At 32.8% G+C, this 17,292-nt stretch overlaps 2 protein-coding genes across 2 annotated transcripts in view; one reads left to right on the plus strand and one right to left on the minus strand.

Moving 5' to 3' along the window:
• Positions 1-6,942: 6,942 nt before the first annotated feature.
• Positions 6,943-11,724, minus strand: LOC132699590 (putative ATP synthase subunit f, mitochondrial). Its single transcript, XM_060666395.1, has 4 exons — positions 11,564-11,724; positions 11,390-11,488; positions 10,595-10,711; positions 6,943-7,118 (listed from the first exon to the last, which is right to left on the minus strand). The coding sequence occupies exons 1-4, from the start codon at positions 11,640-11,642 to the stop codon at positions 7,090-7,092; spliced, it is 324 nt and encodes a 107-aa protein (XP_060522378.1). The 5' UTR covers positions 11,643-11,724; the 3' UTR covers positions 6,943-7,089.
• A 487-nt stretch (positions 11,725-12,211) lies between these two features.
• LOC132699190 (thioredoxin domain-containing protein 11) overlaps positions 12,212-17,292 on the plus strand; it is a 28,734-nt gene continuing 23,653 nt past the window's right edge. The window contains exons 1-4 of the mRNA XM_060665766.1: positions 12,212-12,567; positions 12,775-13,056; positions 14,096-14,243; positions 14,616-14,789. Of these exons, the coding sequence (XP_060521749.1) occupies positions 12,347-12,567; positions 12,775-13,056; positions 14,096-14,243; positions 14,616-14,789 (825 nt within the window). The 5' untranslated portion in view covers positions 12,212-12,346. The remainder of the gene's footprint in view (positions 12,568-12,774; positions 13,057-14,095; positions 14,244-14,615; positions 14,790-17,292) is intronic.

Genomic DNA, 17,292 nt, shown 5'->3' on the forward strand with positions numbered 1-17,292 from the left:
TATTTCTTTCCATTTATGCATCATCCACCTTTCTTTGGTCACTCAGATCTTTTTCCTTATTTCTTTTTGTAGTTGTCTGTGTTAGTTTTAAGCCTTCTTCTTTGCTCTATAACCCCTAGTAATATTTCCTACATCCGAAATAATTTTTTTATGTGTCCTACGTATAAAGCTAGAAGACTGTCAGTTAGTTTTTTTGTTGTTTTCGCAAACAATTAACAACATCTGGAAGTTACTGCGAATATGTCGAACGTTGTGACTTTTTGAGGATTTTGTGTTAAAAAGAATTGAAATTTAAAATCTGCCAGTGGAAAAGCTGGAAAAGTGCCGAAATATTTTCAAAACTTTCTAGAGGAATAATTATTTGTAAAAGTTATGTGAAAAATGTTATCTGCTGATGCAGCGGTCTTGTTCAGTCGTAACAATCACCAAACATAGATAGCTTTGTTTTTTTTCAACAGAAGATTGGCCAAACAGTTTTCAAACATAGGTTCGTCTTTTCCATAAGTAACTACCTAATAATTTCCAGAGGAAAGAGTCATTTTGCTTCCCACATTAAATAATTTATGAAGTGGGACTCCAAATATATGAAAATCTTGTCAGAGAACAAATATCTAATATAGCACAATTGTCATATTTCAGTCCGCCTGCGCGCTCTTAGGTGCATGGCAAGTTTGAGAGAAATCCAAAACTTCTTTTGACTGACATAAAAACAGTAGAATTAATGTATAATAAGTTTCACAGAATAATTTTGACTAACTTAATCTAAAATAATTGAGGAAGAAGAAAAACCGACCGTTTTTTTTTGGGTTATTTCTGTTGGTGCTATGATTTCTTACTTTTAGAAAGGAAATATTTCTAATAATATAACATTAAAAATTAAACAGATGTAACTGAAGCAGCGTACCTAAGTAATGTATAAGAGTTCGTATGTATGTTCGCCTGCACAATCTCTAGAATTTATCACTGTGAATTCCAGTATTTTTAGTGCATATCCACAGGATAGATCAGTGTGGTTTCTAAGGGTCCGTTTTGTGTCAAACGTTACACCCAAATCTTTAAAAGTGTCATCATCTTAACAATACCTTATAGAGGGGATGTGGAACCGATGTCTCCAAATCATTGTGCGGAGATGAACAGTCACTTTATAAAATATTCTTTATATCATCAGCCATGAGCAAAATTGCACTATTAATGAAAAACAGGCCTGTGATCGGTTGTATATTTCCTTCATTAGGAGGGGGGGGGGGGGGGGTAATTGTAGCGTATTTCCAAGGGAAAATGTTTGTTGATGAGGAAACAACATGCTAGGGGTTTGAACGTCACGTGTGAAATTAACGAAAAAATGGCAGCTGGCTCCACAACCATACAAGTGTCATTGTGAATATAAAGATCTTATTTTACTTTTATAGGTTCAAGCGTCAAGGTAAGCGACCTTAACTACCTACACCGCCGCGAATAATGAAATTTATCGAAAAAATTTTTAATGCTCTCTTCGATTACTCGTTCTGGAATGTTTAAGGTCCACGCAGTGTCTTCGGCCTTAACGGTGCACCTATATCGTTCGAACTTCCCGACTTGATCGAACTGGTGCGCGTGTACTTACCCGATAATACTCATCCGACCCCACCCTACCCCCCTTCCCCCGATATAAGCGAAAAAAACAAGAATTTTCTTTACTCGATGTGATATATTCCACAAGGCGCATTATTATTCGAATTTTTTTACCAGTGTTTTACCGTTACTGAAGTTATATTATATCAACTGAACATAACCAAACATTTTGCTTATGCCAGTAGAACCTTTATGTTTTTTTGATTAGTTTTAGCTAAGCTCGAGTATTCATTTTTACATTTTTTGTTGTAATCGGAAATGCGGCACCGAACAAACAGGGACGTCCGAAGGGCGGCGAATTATATTTTGACGTTTATGTATAAGTATATATCCAACAATTTTCATTCTTGACAGCGGATTTTTACGAAACACAATTGTGATGACCTGTCGAAACGCAATGAAAGCATAGTCGCGTAAGACGGGCTACACGTATCTGCAAACTAATCAAAATGAAGACAGAAAACAGTATAGTACCTTGTATGAGAAGCTGTAAAAGATATGAAACAATTCTGATGTACAGTTAAAACCGCACGGCGATACCTTCACTACCAACCGATATATAGGGCGATATAACTTTTTTAATTATAAAAATTTGGAATCGGCATTGTTAAGGCATTTTTAAAGTCAAATGCAACGCCGTACTCTGCTTTTTTCTACAGTTCTCCGTTTTCTCGTAAATAAATTCAACTTTTATATATAGATTTATAGAAATTATTACATTAGCCGAGTATCGGGGGTATATTTAGAACTCGATTTGTCCTTTTTTTTTCAATACGCTTCAGTAAACGTTAAAAGCTTTCGCCATCCTTCTTCCATAATTAAAAATTCGAATGTTTGACGATAGCTGACGATTATGATACTCCATCGATATTTAATTATTGTACTAATACAGTAAACGTTAAAAGCTTTCGCCATCCTTCTTCCATAATTAAAAATTCGAATGTTTGACGATAGCTGACGATTATGATACTCCATCGATATTTAATTATTGTACTAATTTATTTTTAATGTTAAGTCCATTTATGTAATCAAAATTTCTATGTATACCTGCCCTACCGAGTGTGCGCGTGTGATTTTTTACAGATTTTTTATATTTGTATATAGACAGCTCTTCCGCAATACTAAATTATCGGTGTAATCAGTAATAAGTTTCGAGAATTTTTTTTTGGTATATTGAAATTTTATGTACAGGATTCCACAAACTCGATAGCCCGTTAAAAGTATACTATAGGAGGCTATAATTTCGAGTTTTAAAATATTCCGGACATTTTAGCAGACAGTTCTACTCGAACCACGCACCAACTTTTTTTTTTAATAGAGATGGCCTGCATATTATTACATTTTTAGATTCTGTGACTGAAATTTTCTACACTATGTGTTATAGCTCTAATTTGGAGATAAAAAAAATTTTTTAGAAAATAAGTATCAAATTTATTGTTAAAGGCGACATGACTTAAGGAACAAATACCAAAATTATATGATTGAAGGATTAAAAACGATTGGTGGCTTTTCCGAGCAATTATTCATTACTTGATAAATAAAAATATTTATCAATTGCTAAAGGAAAAAATTAAACATTAGTAGAGGAAAAATAATGATGCAAAGCTATAGCATATAGGGAAAAAAAACAGGAAATCGACAGTATTATTTGTGAAAACATGAAACAAGCTTCGCCTAAAATGGCATCACCAGACCAATAAAAATTAAAAACAAACCATACAGAAAAACAACTAAGCAATCTAATAATCAATGGCCCTTATTGGTAAAAAATATAGATAATTAAACAAATACAAATTGAAATAGAGAAACAGATAACTGAAAAGAAAAAATACCAGAAGAGAAGTATTCAAAGGAACAAGGGCGGAGTTAAGCTCTTCATTATAAGCGAAAGATGTCATGTTGTTTTGACAGATGGTGCTGTAGATTTCGTGTGTTTCTTGTTTTACTTATACTTAAGCAGTATCTAAAAGAAAAAATATGTTTACTCCATATTAACCTTTTCCAGCCCAAATTTAAATTAAAAAAAGTAGAAACTACATTGATATTTTCTTTTTTTCTTTAGTACGTGGTAATGTATATGTGATATGTCCCAAAAAATTAAGACAGTATTGTTTACAAAAAACTACGATGCTATTTGAAGCCAATGGGTGAGTCTGGCAAGTGAAACAGCGTATGCAAGGACGAAAAAATAAAGCGAATATCTACATAAAAAACACTACTTACCGCAAAAAATATGATATTTCAATAAAAATGCGGGAAAATAATACTCCGATAAATTCTAGAACTGCCATCTATACTATTTCAATAAAACATACCTGCAAAATGGAATTAGATTATAACATAATAAATAAATAACATATATAATTATATAAAATATTTGGTGAGTGCTAGATGATTGAGCTGTTAAATAAAAATTATTTTTTATGGCACACTTATATTCGCTTAAAATGCAGGTGAAAAAATGGTAGTATTCTTTAAAAATTGTGATAGAAAACTATTTTCTATCTCAAAACCATCTTGAGAGAGCTATATAGATGGTATGTCAAAAAAAAACGCACCAGGGAGGTTTGTCATTCCAAAAAAAAAAGTTTAGGCAAACATATAGGTTCGGAAATGCTTAGTTTCCACCCCCTGGTGTTCGATATTAAAAAGAAAAACTGATTAAACCTGATATGGATCATATTCATCATTTTCTTTAGTATTATTTTTTTTTAAATTTTATTTATAAACTACGTTTTGTCAATTTTCATGATTTTTATTTGTTCGTTCAAAAACTTACGAACTAAAAAAGTTATACTTTTAGTGGATGTGGCAACCCTGCAATAACCTGAAGACTATGTATGTACTTCTAATGAGACATCGAGTTTGGGCAACCCTGTATACATTTTAGAATATAGGTCGCAATCCTCTCTTTCTTTATTTAATTGTTTTAATATTTATACGCTTTGCCCGTTTGCGATTTTTTTTTGCATTTTCTTAATTTTTGCAATATCCTTGCTCCAAACAATCGATCGACAGTATTTCGTAAATAATCTGCACGTACTTAAAAGCATTTCTGCTAAAATAACCCAAAAGACATGACATTTATGTATAGTACGGAGCAATGGGATCGTAGTACCTTCGTAGTATTAACCACTGAGTGATATTCTTTTAATTTTTAATCCTGATAACCCGCGGATTTGGATATCGCGACCCAAACGTCAGCGATATCGTTTCTGCTCTCCTTTAGATTAATTTATTTCGCAAAAAAAAAATCAGTATTTTACGTGTTTTTATTTTTTTTAATTTAAGCTAATCGATTCGTCTTAAGGTTTTTGTAGTGTAATTTTTACCCTTTTTTACGTTTTACGGCAGCTGTGCCCGATTTTTGCAATATTAAACAGGTCGATCGTATCTCGGTTAGTTTTGGATGTTCATATTTAGTAGGAGGCTTTTTAGAAGAACGTTTTTTGGGTAATTTTTTGATAACGGATAATTTCGTTCAAATACCTGATGTCCCAGAAGGGCCGCATTAGAGAAACGAAATGTTAAGTAAATCGGCCAAAAAATACAATCCAATATTAACCATATAGTTGTTTGATATGTTTGAAATCTGAGAAATTCAAATCTTTTTGTCTAATACTCCGTGCTCTATTCCCGCCATGAAAGTAGTGCGGAGTGTTCAGACGTTTTCAGAAATAAATAAATAAAAAATACTTCCACTATAATAAGCTTGAAACTTGAACCCGTTAACAGGGCTTTTGCTAAGCTATCAATCGTCCTGTTCGCGGTTGTGATTGATTACCTGGCTACCAGGTGGCTTTTTCCGACATAATCCCAAAAAGAAAATTTTCTGAAAAAAAAGCATCAATAGGTCTTTTTATGCGTCAATAGATAGTCAAATAATTGAGTTTTTTTGAGTAAGCTTTATTTGCTTTGTGGGCCCTATTTCTCCCTTCAATATTTCGGTGTTTGCGTAATATATAATAATACAATATAACAAAAACAAACAAACAAAAACGAAAGGCGGTAAGATATTTTTATTTTCCATCAAAGTTTACTTACTAAAAAAACGGGTCTACAACAGCTGTTGCTGATAACACCATGTTTTGATATCCGCTATAAATAAATTTATTTTTACCCACTTTTTAAATTTACTAATCAAAATCACTCCTTTGACAGAATTAATTAATTTCCAATTATTGCCATAGACGTCTTTCATGTGGTTGTCTGATGCATGTCAGTCTCCCTGGCGTTCACCTTTTCAGATTCGGAGTGTTAGTCAGGAAGTTTTTATGCTAGTGACATTTCTTAGTATTGGTAACCTCCAAATTATTTCAAAACGAGCAAGGGTATCAAAATTTGGTAACGCTAGCTTATTAGTAAATTTCGGATAATTGAACATTAACAATCCGCAAAAGTGGAAATAATTCACAAAATTGAGATTTTTTTTTAGTTTTAAGGTCTCGTATTCTTATTTTGTTAGAATGAAGATATTAAGATAGATTGTTGAGTGCTTATTTGACTATCTAATGAAGTAAAATGTCATTATACCATTAAGTGAGAAATTGGCTAATAGCAGGAAAATCTAGGAAACTCCCTTTTTTGAGACTTCAAGTCTGTTAAAACGCGTTAAATCAACGTTCAAACACGCCCCACCAATTTCCTTTTAAGAGGCAGCGCAAAGAACAAAAAAGATTTGATTTTGTCTCAGATTTAAAAAGGTTAGGTTTCGATTTTTGTGTGTGGCCGGCATGGTGAACTTCCATCACGTTCAGCCCTCCTATGAAGTCCGTTATTTTACCAAAGTGCATGGACACTATCCTCATCTTCCATGCACATCTTATACTCATTGTCGTTCGAAAGACGGATTTCATTTTTGAAGTTGTTGCAGAAAATAATTTCCAGCATTTCCTCTTAGCCCACTTAACCACGCTTTTTGAAATTTCCGGAAAAAAATATATTTCCAACTTTGAAGGCCAAGTTAAGGAACTTGTCTATTTAAATGGTAAATTTGAATTGGCGTGACAAGCTTTGGTTGGTTTGGTTTCTATTTTGCCGCGTTTTACCAAATATGATCATTCCAAGCGAACATTATTATTGTTGTCTTAGAAAAGTTTTTATGCAGACGTGGAGTTGTGATATATTTACCTTGTTGAGGAGTTTAAGTTTGGTAAAATTTTTAACTGTTTCTGCACGGTTTACTTTGTCCGTTTTGTACCATTGGAAATATTTGGTACTTGTACAATATATAAGACACGATGTTGGCTAAATTATAGTTTAGGAGATATTTTTTTACCAATAAAACATGGCTGCAACAAATTTTTTTATTTGAATATTAACCTTCCCATTTCCTACGTCCTTGAGGATTGATTATATAATTTTATTGAAATGGGATGGATTGCAAATAAAAATACTCATTTTCTACAGAATTCAGTAGTTCTTAACGAATGAAATTGAAGTTGTTGCAAAAAGACTACTAACAATATGCCGATATCCTTAGTGGTACTTGTAGCGTCTCTCGCGACCTGAAAAAAAAGCATTTTAGTAGAACAGACAAAATAGGATAGCATTGACATACAATATAGGAAAGCATTGTTTTCTGTCTAACATTAGACATTTCATGATGAAACTAGGCCCTAACGAAGTGGTTATGAATGCAGCTATTTTTTCGTTTGTTTTGGTTGTGTTCCTTTTAAAGTTTTAAAGACCTTAAAAATATCAACAAAAAAATTAAGTTACCTCCTCGACGAATTCGACTAAACTGAAATAAACGAAAACTGCAAAGGAAATAATTTTTTTGAATACAATTTTTCGATTTTTTTTTATAAAAAATAAATAATTTAGCATTATTTTCGATCTGTGACACCGATGCCGAAGATACTCAAGAACACAAGAAATTAATTTTCGTCAGTAAAGTGCAAGAAAATAAAGTAATTTTTAATAAGTTGGAAGTTCCCAAAATAAAAAAGAAAGGGATTTCAGACTACAACCAAACAATTACTAAAAAAAAACAAGGTAAGTAAAGTGCACTACTATAAATATGAATAAACGAAGCAATCAATTCTTTGAAATAAGTTGGTGTTTATTTTTAGCCTCTTTTGCGTAGCCTTGGTAAATTGTATCCATTGTTTGACTTGCTCGCAAGTTTTGGGCACTAATTCGATAAGCAACAATTTTTGTCACTAAACTACACTTTAAAAACTTAAGGTCTGTCGACCTAAAGCCAGCAAACTTCCACAATGTCTGTCACAACTTACTTCCACAAAATAGTGTTCCATTCCACTTTTGTTTTGAATGATATACAAACAAAGGTTTTTTCCTAAATCACATATCAAACAAAAAACTAACAATTGTTTGAGATATCAGCCTATTTGATATATTTTTAAAATAAACACCCTATTTTTTTTTACCGGTATTCAGTAGAACACGATATTGTGATTCCAGGGTGTCTGCAAATAACGTTCCCATAATTTTAGATCATTTTTTTTTAATCTTGCTAAATTTATTGCATGTCATTGAATTTAAAAATTTTTATCTAGTTAGGGATAAGTTAGTCTCTACACAATCCAAGAAATGTCCATAATAGTTAAAACGATTAGAATTTATTTACAATAAATTGGTTTGTTGCATTTCAAGTTGCATTTTTAATTGTTGACAAAAAAAATTTAAAGTAGTAAAAAAAGTCAGTGGCTCACATTTTTGTCACAAATATTCGGTGCATCCCGGGACGCCACTGCACTTTATAATCTTAATTTAATTAATGCTAAACACAACAAACACTATCCAATTTCAACAAAATCGGTCGGATATTTAGAATATTTATTAAAAACCCATTTGTATTTTAAGTCCACTCTGTATCTTTCTTATTTTTTAATGATCCTAGATAACAGTTCGTATTTTATTTTACTTATTTTCGAGATATTGGCAAAAATAACAATACAATTCTTCTCACATCCTAAATACTGCTGTTTGTGACCGCCATGTTGTTCAATACATTTTTCGTCAGCTTTAATCGTGTAATTTTTGGCATTTCATAATAGTTCTTGATAGTTTCTTAAGCGATTGATTGCCACTCTAATTTCCAGCAGAGGTTCCACAACATTATCACAAAGAAAAATAGAAGAAATAAAGTAATATCAAGTTCGGTTGGTTCACTGGCCAATCAATACTCAGTCCATTCCCCATCCCACCGTTAGATATTCCATATTAAAAAATTTACCATGCCATATTAGAGCGTTCTAAGAGAAATAATAATCTAGTCACTTTTTGAAAATATGTGTCTACAATACCATACCAGACATTAAGCGATTCAAACCCTCGTGCTTTTATTTCATGTCTAGGATTATTAATAAACCAGTATCGGGTATTTTGTCTATAATAGGACTGTCTTGTGTGGGAATGTGTTTTCATCCGTTCATAAAATAAATCAAAATGATTCTTTTCATTATATCTATTTAACAATCCATCCTGCTCTGTTCTTTCACTAAAATACTAGAATACAATATAGTGTGTTATACAGTTGCAATCAGTATAACATATTCTATTAAATACCAACACATATGTGCTCCATTAAAAGAAACTATAGACGCTCGGATTTTTCGTTGGTAGAAGAAGAAGATTACATGCAAGAATTTTAGTTTTATCAAATAAAATTTTATGCCCGGTTTCATGAGTGTGTTCGGCAACAGCTGATGAGTTTATCTGTCTTAGTTGTAAGTAAGACTCTTTCGTGTTCTTTGAGCCTAGTTGATATTTTTCGTCCGGTCTCTCCAATGTATTCTTTGCCGCATATGCATGGAATGCTGTAAACTCCTGGCGTCTCAAATGGAATTTTGTCTTTGACGGACCATATGGTCAGCGTAGGATTGATTTCGGCCTCATTGCTATTGAGTTGGAAGATAATAATAACCTGCCATTCTTAGATATTCTTATCAATAGAAAATCAGACCTAACATTGGGTCATTGTGTTTACAGAAAACCTACACACACACACCGATACCTTAATGCATGATCACATCACCATCCGGCCCAAAAATCATCGGTTATCAACTCTCTTGTTTACAGAGCCCTAAAACTATCTCAGCCCGAGCCACTGAAAACAGAATTAAAACACCTTAACTCTGCTCTTCTCTCTAATAATTTCCACATTAAAGATATTAAACCTTCCATCAAAAAATACACTTCACCACAATTTTCCAATAGCAATAAAGCCGAAAGCAATCCTACACTTGCCACTGTGGTCCTTAGTTACATTCAAAACATCACTGACCATATATCAAAAGTTCTAAAGAAGTATAACGTCAAAACCAGATTTACCACTTGTCCAAAAACCTCTCAACATCTGCGGTCCGTCAAAGACAAAATTCAAAATATCAACTATGCTCAAAGAACACGAAAGAGCCTTACTTACGACTAAGACAGATAAACTCATCAGGGAATCGGGAATCAGTCATCCGAGACCGTGTTTATACACCTCATTAGCCCCCCCCCCTCCACAAGCAATATATAAGCTGGTACAGAGTAAAATACGAGCTAGTTTCAGTCAAGCTCTGAAGAAACCAACAGGATGATTGGTGAAACGTCAACAATTTCGACTAAGCAAAAACCGACGCAGGAGGAATCCAGAAGTTTTGTAAAAAGCAAAAGAGTTACAGCCAATCAAAATGTTATGAAGATACATTGGGAGGATGTAATTTTTGATAATCTTGCTTACTTTCAATTAACGTCTTAAAAATTCTGCCATTTTGGGATGAAAACTGGCCAAAAACAACAGCAAAACTTGTAATTGTGGAATGGTCTAGTGCATGCTTCAAAACTTCCTGGCAAATGCCATCTTTATTCATAATATATTAAAGAAATGATTAACATTTCTAGGCAAAACCTTTTCCTTCTAGCTTTTCCATTGATTTTCAACAATTACTGGAAGCTTTAGTAATTGCTTATTGAGTTCTACTATCTTTATTCTTTAGCCCTGATGTTGATAGCTGTTCAGTATACTTACCGATTTTGTTGGAATTCATGACATAGAAAATGGTCATAGCACCAAACACGTAATGCAAGAAAGGGGCAATTCCACCCCTTTTGGGCTGAACATATTTGTGTTGCCATCTCCAATAAGCTGAAATCAAAACAAAATTTAGAAAAACAATAATCCAAAAAGGAATAAAAAAACATACAGACTCAACAAAATTTATAACCCTTTTTACTGATTTTCTGTTTTTGAGATAAACAAAATTTTACAAAACGCCCTCTAGCAGCGATACAAATCAAATAAATCTGCTCAGGGCAGTATTAATAGCCTAAAGAAAGCCCCTATTGACAACTCCAAAATGTGTTGGGTCATTCTAAAGTTAATGACATTTATTTTGGAAAATTATAAGACATAGAGCAACCAACTTTAAAACCGTACTAATTTTGGTTGGCAGTAATGTAAAATGAATTCCGAAATGGTAAGTGTTATGAAAAATTTGCAGGGAACCAGAAGTTTCTAAATAAAACATAAAATTTAAAAAATATATTTTTTTAAGTTATAGCACAAATTCTTCCAAAATTTTGATAAGAAAAGGGTTTTTATAATAGTAATAGTTAGATAATAATTTATTGTTCTATTTCCATGTTTAAAATAAAAATGCATTATTTTTCCGCCATACCACCCTTTATTTTAAACAAGGAATCACCCCCCTACATCTTTCGCATTTTTATTTTAAAACACTCTTTACACATCATTATTATGACCTATTGTAGGAAAAATTTGATACTGGTCAACCCCATTTACTATTTATTACTCTAACTATACCTCTGCTGAAAACTCCAGCTATTGCTGAAGGGGTCTTGTTACGACGACCGATCCATGCTCCTACTTCAGACAATTTTAATTGACCGAATGGGGTATCCGCTGAAATTAATAAAGTGAGTGTTACATAAGTTCTGGAACTGCCAGGTTATAATGAAAGGCCGTAACATTACTAACGTTTGCCATAGTATCGTGCTGGATCATAAGGGCCATGCCTTTTAGGATCGTATTCAACTGGATAATCGCCGAATCCCATCTTTAGTTTTTTAATAAATTGAAATTTCTCTTGACACCAACTGACACGAACAGACCACAAAGAAAATCATAGATTGAAAAAACCAAAGGGCAGACATTCCCACCGCGAAAATAATTTGGTTACTCAAAGATAATGGTTGCGTTCCGTAATTAAATTGGCTTTTGATGACATTTGTTTTTTTTTTGTTTTGGCTATATTTTGTTATTTCGTTGTTATATAGGTCCAGGTAGCGAATAAATAAATCAAATAAATTTTAAAAATATTTTCAAGCAAAAATCTCAACTGTCACATATTGAATAGCCCTTCTCAACATTTTTCTTATCATTGCTTCACAGGTATATGTTATAATGCTATAAATTTGAGATGAGAAGTAAATTACCATTAAATTTCTGTTTTCTTAAAATATTTGCATTCCCTACCTGAATCAAAATTTTAACAAAAAAATTCACCCAACCAGATATCTTAACTGGCAACGGCAGAATTTTCATGAATTTCTTTGGAAAGCGAACGCAGCGCCTATCTTCTGTTGTTTACCATCATCTATGTTTCTTTGCTTGGTTGACGTTTCTCATAAACGTCGACTGAGTTTTAGGTTAACAGACTGATTTGAATTAAAAACGATTTAATATCCAGGCCAATTACGTGAACATTATGTGAAAAGTTATTGATACAAATGCGCTAGTGTCCAATGAGGCTCGACGGTTATGTTAACCAACGTGGAGGTTAAGCATTTGCTGGAAACAGGCCAGGAAGTTGAAGATAAAGATGAAGGGTCTGATAGTGATTCCAGTATTGAAAGTTTACAAGCAAACGATGCGATATTCGAAAATCCTTTAAATAAATATATGATTAGGATGTTTGATCTAACCAGGGAATTGGCTTTATTTTGTTTAGTTTTAGTGGCATATGCTGCACTGACACATGAGTAAGTTTTCTTGATGTTTTTTAAACCAATTTTTTAATATTTTATCATGTTTAAGGGAGTGAGCAATAGCAAATTAGTAAAAATTACCAAAATTTTATAGTTTTCTATATTTTTCTGTATTCTGAATAGAGTTAATGAATGAAGTATTTAATTGTAATTTTTTTATTTTACTTCATGTTGTGTTATTTGTTATAATTTTTTTTGTAGCCCACCGAAGGTGTCCAAGCCACCCGCAGCCTATCCTTTTTTCCTTCCTGATTCTCCGGTAAAGGATTGGTATAGGGGTCAGATCAGCAAAGCCATTGAATTGGCTCGTACCTCTGACTTGTCACTTATAATGTATTATTCCCCATGGGATGCTGAAAGTCAAGCAGCAAGAGAGCATTTTGAAGCTGCGTCTGTGTACATGAAGGGTATAGTTGAGTTTGCAGCTGTCAATTGTTGGCACCCACAAGGAGAATGTCGAGCTCAGTATACTAAAGTTTACAGGTACATGAAAAGAGGTTTTTTTGCCCTCTACTCCAAAATGCTCAATTATCCACTGATCAGATGTGCCCATAGTATCACTTCAAACATCAGCTTCATTAAACATTACCAAAAGCAATGTTGAGCTTTTTCAATACTTTAGTCATGGGCTAAGAGTGACCAGTAGTTCCAATACTTTTAAAAAATGATATTTTCACTTTGTACTGTTGTGTAAAAAGGTACCAAAAAAATAGTGGTATGCAAAGACTTTATAGACTTCTTACTCTGCTGGTGCCTAAACAAACTGGTGACTAAAGTGTCATTTTTGAAACTGGTTGCATAATAGACTATTTTGTAACAGGTTTTCTTCTATTAAAAAATATTTTTGCTTTCTGCTTTACCATATTTGAAATCCAATATTTTTGTTTTTAATTGGTGAAGCAATCAATTGATTTTTGATATTCTTCAGACCACTTTAGCAATCAAATTTTTTACCGCCAATCTCGGTAGTTTACAGTATTTTTTAGACTTATTTTGGTAGACTGTACAGTGGTCACATTTTTTTGGTTTTGATTATGAAGGTAGCTTATTGGGCCTCTTTAACCCATGGCTGCTCTTTTATGAAACGAAAGGTATCATAGTCTTAATCAATCAATATGGAATTACGTTGGACATCACACCATACAATAATATACAGCAGTATAAGTATTTGAAGAAAGCAAAGTTTGCTTCTTTGAAAATTACGCAAATAGTTTTTAAATTTAAAACGCCCTATAAGCAATAAATCAATTTTCAATACTAATTTTGTTAAAAAGTGTATTGTGTAAAATTATGTTACATTTTTCAAAATTTTAGTGTAAGGAAACCTATAATAACATTTTCTTAGCAATCTAAAAATTAAACAATATACAAAATGTTCCATTTAAAATGAGGAAGGTGAGTGCTGTGGGATACTTATGAAATGCCCTATATAATTGCAACTACTTAGAAAAAAAAAGTTCTTATGGATATATAAAAATTTTTCTTTTGAGTTCTATTAAGATCCTAAATTTCTTTATTGAAGATGGCCAGTCATGATTGCGTACACATCTAACTTGAGAGGAGTGCAGTACAGCGGACCGATTACAGCTGCGCACTTAATCAGTTTCCTTCAGAGGTTGCTGAATCCAATTCGAAGGTTTGGCCAGCACCAGATATATGATTACGGAGAGGTTAGTACTTTTTGTTATTAACTTAGTTATTAGATTATTATAACTTTTTCCCACCTAGTATAAGATGTAAGATAATTTAAATACTTTTTATGTTTGTGTGAGAAGCAAAAGTTAGATTAAATTTCGGCTAAACTCAAATTATTGAATATTCAGGTAAGAAAAACCTTGTTGAAACGGGTGCTTATTTTGATCATAGGATACAAAAATGCTGTAATATAAAGAGAGTTCCATTAAAAAAAAAACACGTTTTATATATTAAACATCTTGAACACAACAACCTGTATAGTATAAAAGCAAAACATTCCGAAAACTATGTTTTTAGGTCACAACATTCTGTGCCTTGCATATTGCTTACTTATATTCCTATTTTAGGCATATTTAGTGGCTCAGTTGGACACTTTGCCCGGGAGCTGGGAGTATGGAGTTTACTATCTAGCAGCTTTGAGATATTTGGAAAGAGATCCTCTGGCTAGGGTCACATTCTACGTTGAACCTGTCCAAAATTCGCAGCCGAAGTTGTCTCTGCACCTGTGGCATCAAATTAGGGTAATTTTTTTTAGCTAACACTTACCCACAAATAAAAAAAACTTAAGTAAATCTACCAAGGAAAATGTTGAAAATTATTTTCAACATTATACTGTGGTAAACTTAACATATAACAAGGCTAAATTTCAAAATATCTGTATTAACATCTTCCTACGAACCTCTTCCATGCTTTTCGATCTTGTGCTAGATTCTCTGCTTCCTTCCATGGTTTTCTTTTGTTTTATATTGCTTCAGCTAACATCCTTTTTTTTTGTCTAGCGAATTTTTGCTTCATAAACTTGTCTTGCTGGTCTATGTTGTTCCTTCACCTGCATGTGTTCCCACCATCTAAGTTGTTGCTTTCGAATGAACTCAGCAATTGACTATTCATTCAGCTCTTCAGCTTATTTGAGTGTTTTTGATTCTGTCTTTTCTTGTCACAGTATCCATGACTTACAACCATATGTTAGCACTGGTCTATATTTAGTCTTAAGGACTTGCATTTTTGTTTACTCTGATATTTCTTTCTTGCTAAAAATGTTTTGATGTATTGCGTAGAATAAACTTATTGTTTTGTCTATTCTTTAATTAGTCTCAGCTTCTTGACTTTCAGTATTTTCAATTTGGTACCTAAATTTTTCTACTTGGAATATGTCTATACCATCAATGTTAATAGTAATATTTTGCTATATTGTGTTCATTATTCTGGTTTTGCTGGTGTTGATGTTCATGTTATTTTCCTTAAAAATTTCATTCCATATCTCCAGATTATGTTGTAGACTATGCACTACATTGTAGGCAAATAGTGATTCAGCTATTTCCACTTTCTCTAGCTCTTATATCCTACAAACTTTTTTTCTACTCTTCTCTTCTCTTTTTATACTTCTTATGATCTTATCCATGATTACAATGAATAATGTTGGGCTTAATGCACCCGCTTGTCTTAATCCCACTTGAGTCGCGAATCCTTTTGATCTCATATTATTCTTATTCTCTTATTGTGTCCTTTCTCTCCCATACTGTTGACAATGGAACTCTGTCAAGTGCCTTTCAACACAAAGATATGATCTTGTGCTCCTCTATTTGCCCGAAACCCCCTTTGGGACTGCTTATTGTTAATAACTTTTTCATACATCTTCTTCCTGCATTTCAGCCTTCATAAATTGCTTTTATTTTGTCTTCAAATTGTTATTCACTTCCACCCAGCAATGCTTCTATTAGCATTAGTGTTCTCTCCACTTTTCCATTATGTCTATTTCATTAGTGAGTATTTCTTTTTGTCTGTTTCATCATTTTTTGTCTCTGTTCTAAAGGATTTTGGTAATTTATAGAATAATTTCTGATTGCTTGATTTATTTTCTTCCATTATGTTTCCAGATGGAGTTAACAATATTTATTTCCTAAAATGTGAAAGCATCCCCTCACCATTTTCCTTTTAGGAAGCATTGAATAAAAGCGATTTGAATTTATCTCGGCTTTACAGCAATTCTCACTTTAACTATGATTAAATTAGAATATTTTGTATAAACCGCTTTTTAAAAATCGATCGCAATTACGCCACCTGGTGGTGATTTCAGAAACTAATGTAAATCTGTATGAAAAATTAATTATCACGACCTACCCCATATCATGGTCAACAGTAATTTTAAACAAAAAATGTCGCTGGAGAATTGGTTGGGTACAAGAATCAATATTTATATTTTGCTAAACCAGGTATTTTGGAACCAGTTTGTGACATTTGTGAAGCAATTGTCAAAATTATTTTTTAACTCTCTCTGCTGCGCCTCGTTAAAAAAACCAGTTCTCCATTACCAAAGCATCATTTCGAGCACTAGACACAAAAATAACTATCTTGCCGTAGAAACCTATGGTTAATTTTTAATCTAGACGAGTAATGTAGGCTATACAAGGTATTATTCAAATGACGTGATATAATTCTCATATAGTCTCATGGTCAATAGACAAATGCTAAAAATATTCGTTGTAGTGGAAAAATTCATACAAAAATTTTGTACAAAATGAGGTTGGGGTTAGCCATTAAGTACGTTTCTCACATTATTCCTGAAACCTGTAGATAAAGAAGAGATCTTTAAAATGTTGAACAATCTTCCTAATAACTTTTCTGCTGATATTAATAAATGCTTAACATCCGGAACCTCCCCTGAGGAGCTGAAAAAGGCTAAACTCAAATAAGGAGACCAGGCTGTGCTGTCCATGTATAAGTCTTGCTTTTATAACAGAGAAAAAATCGACAGAAAAGAAACGGTTGTTGTTGTTGTTCGATTTGTCTAGGGCCTTTGAAACCATCGCTCACCATCTGTTGTTTAGGTTTCGAGGTAATTGTTAATATTGTTAATTTAAATCATACATGGGAACACAGCGCAATATTTTTAGCAACTAATCTAACTTTTATGGAACAGAGTCGAGAAAATATCTTTTTTCAGTATTAGTGTGTGATTTCAGCACCAATAATTTAATACATCGAAATGTGAAAAAAAAATGCTACAAAAAAAATCTTATAATT

This window comes from Cylas formicarius, unplaced genomic scaffold, assembly GCF_029955315.1.
Source record: "Cylas formicarius isolate icCylForm1 unplaced genomic scaffold, icCylForm1.1 PGA_scaffold_3__17_contigs__length_32017465, whole genome shotgun sequence".
Taxonomy (NCBI): domain Eukaryota; kingdom Metazoa; phylum Arthropoda; class Insecta; order Coleoptera; family Brentidae; genus Cylas; species Cylas formicarius.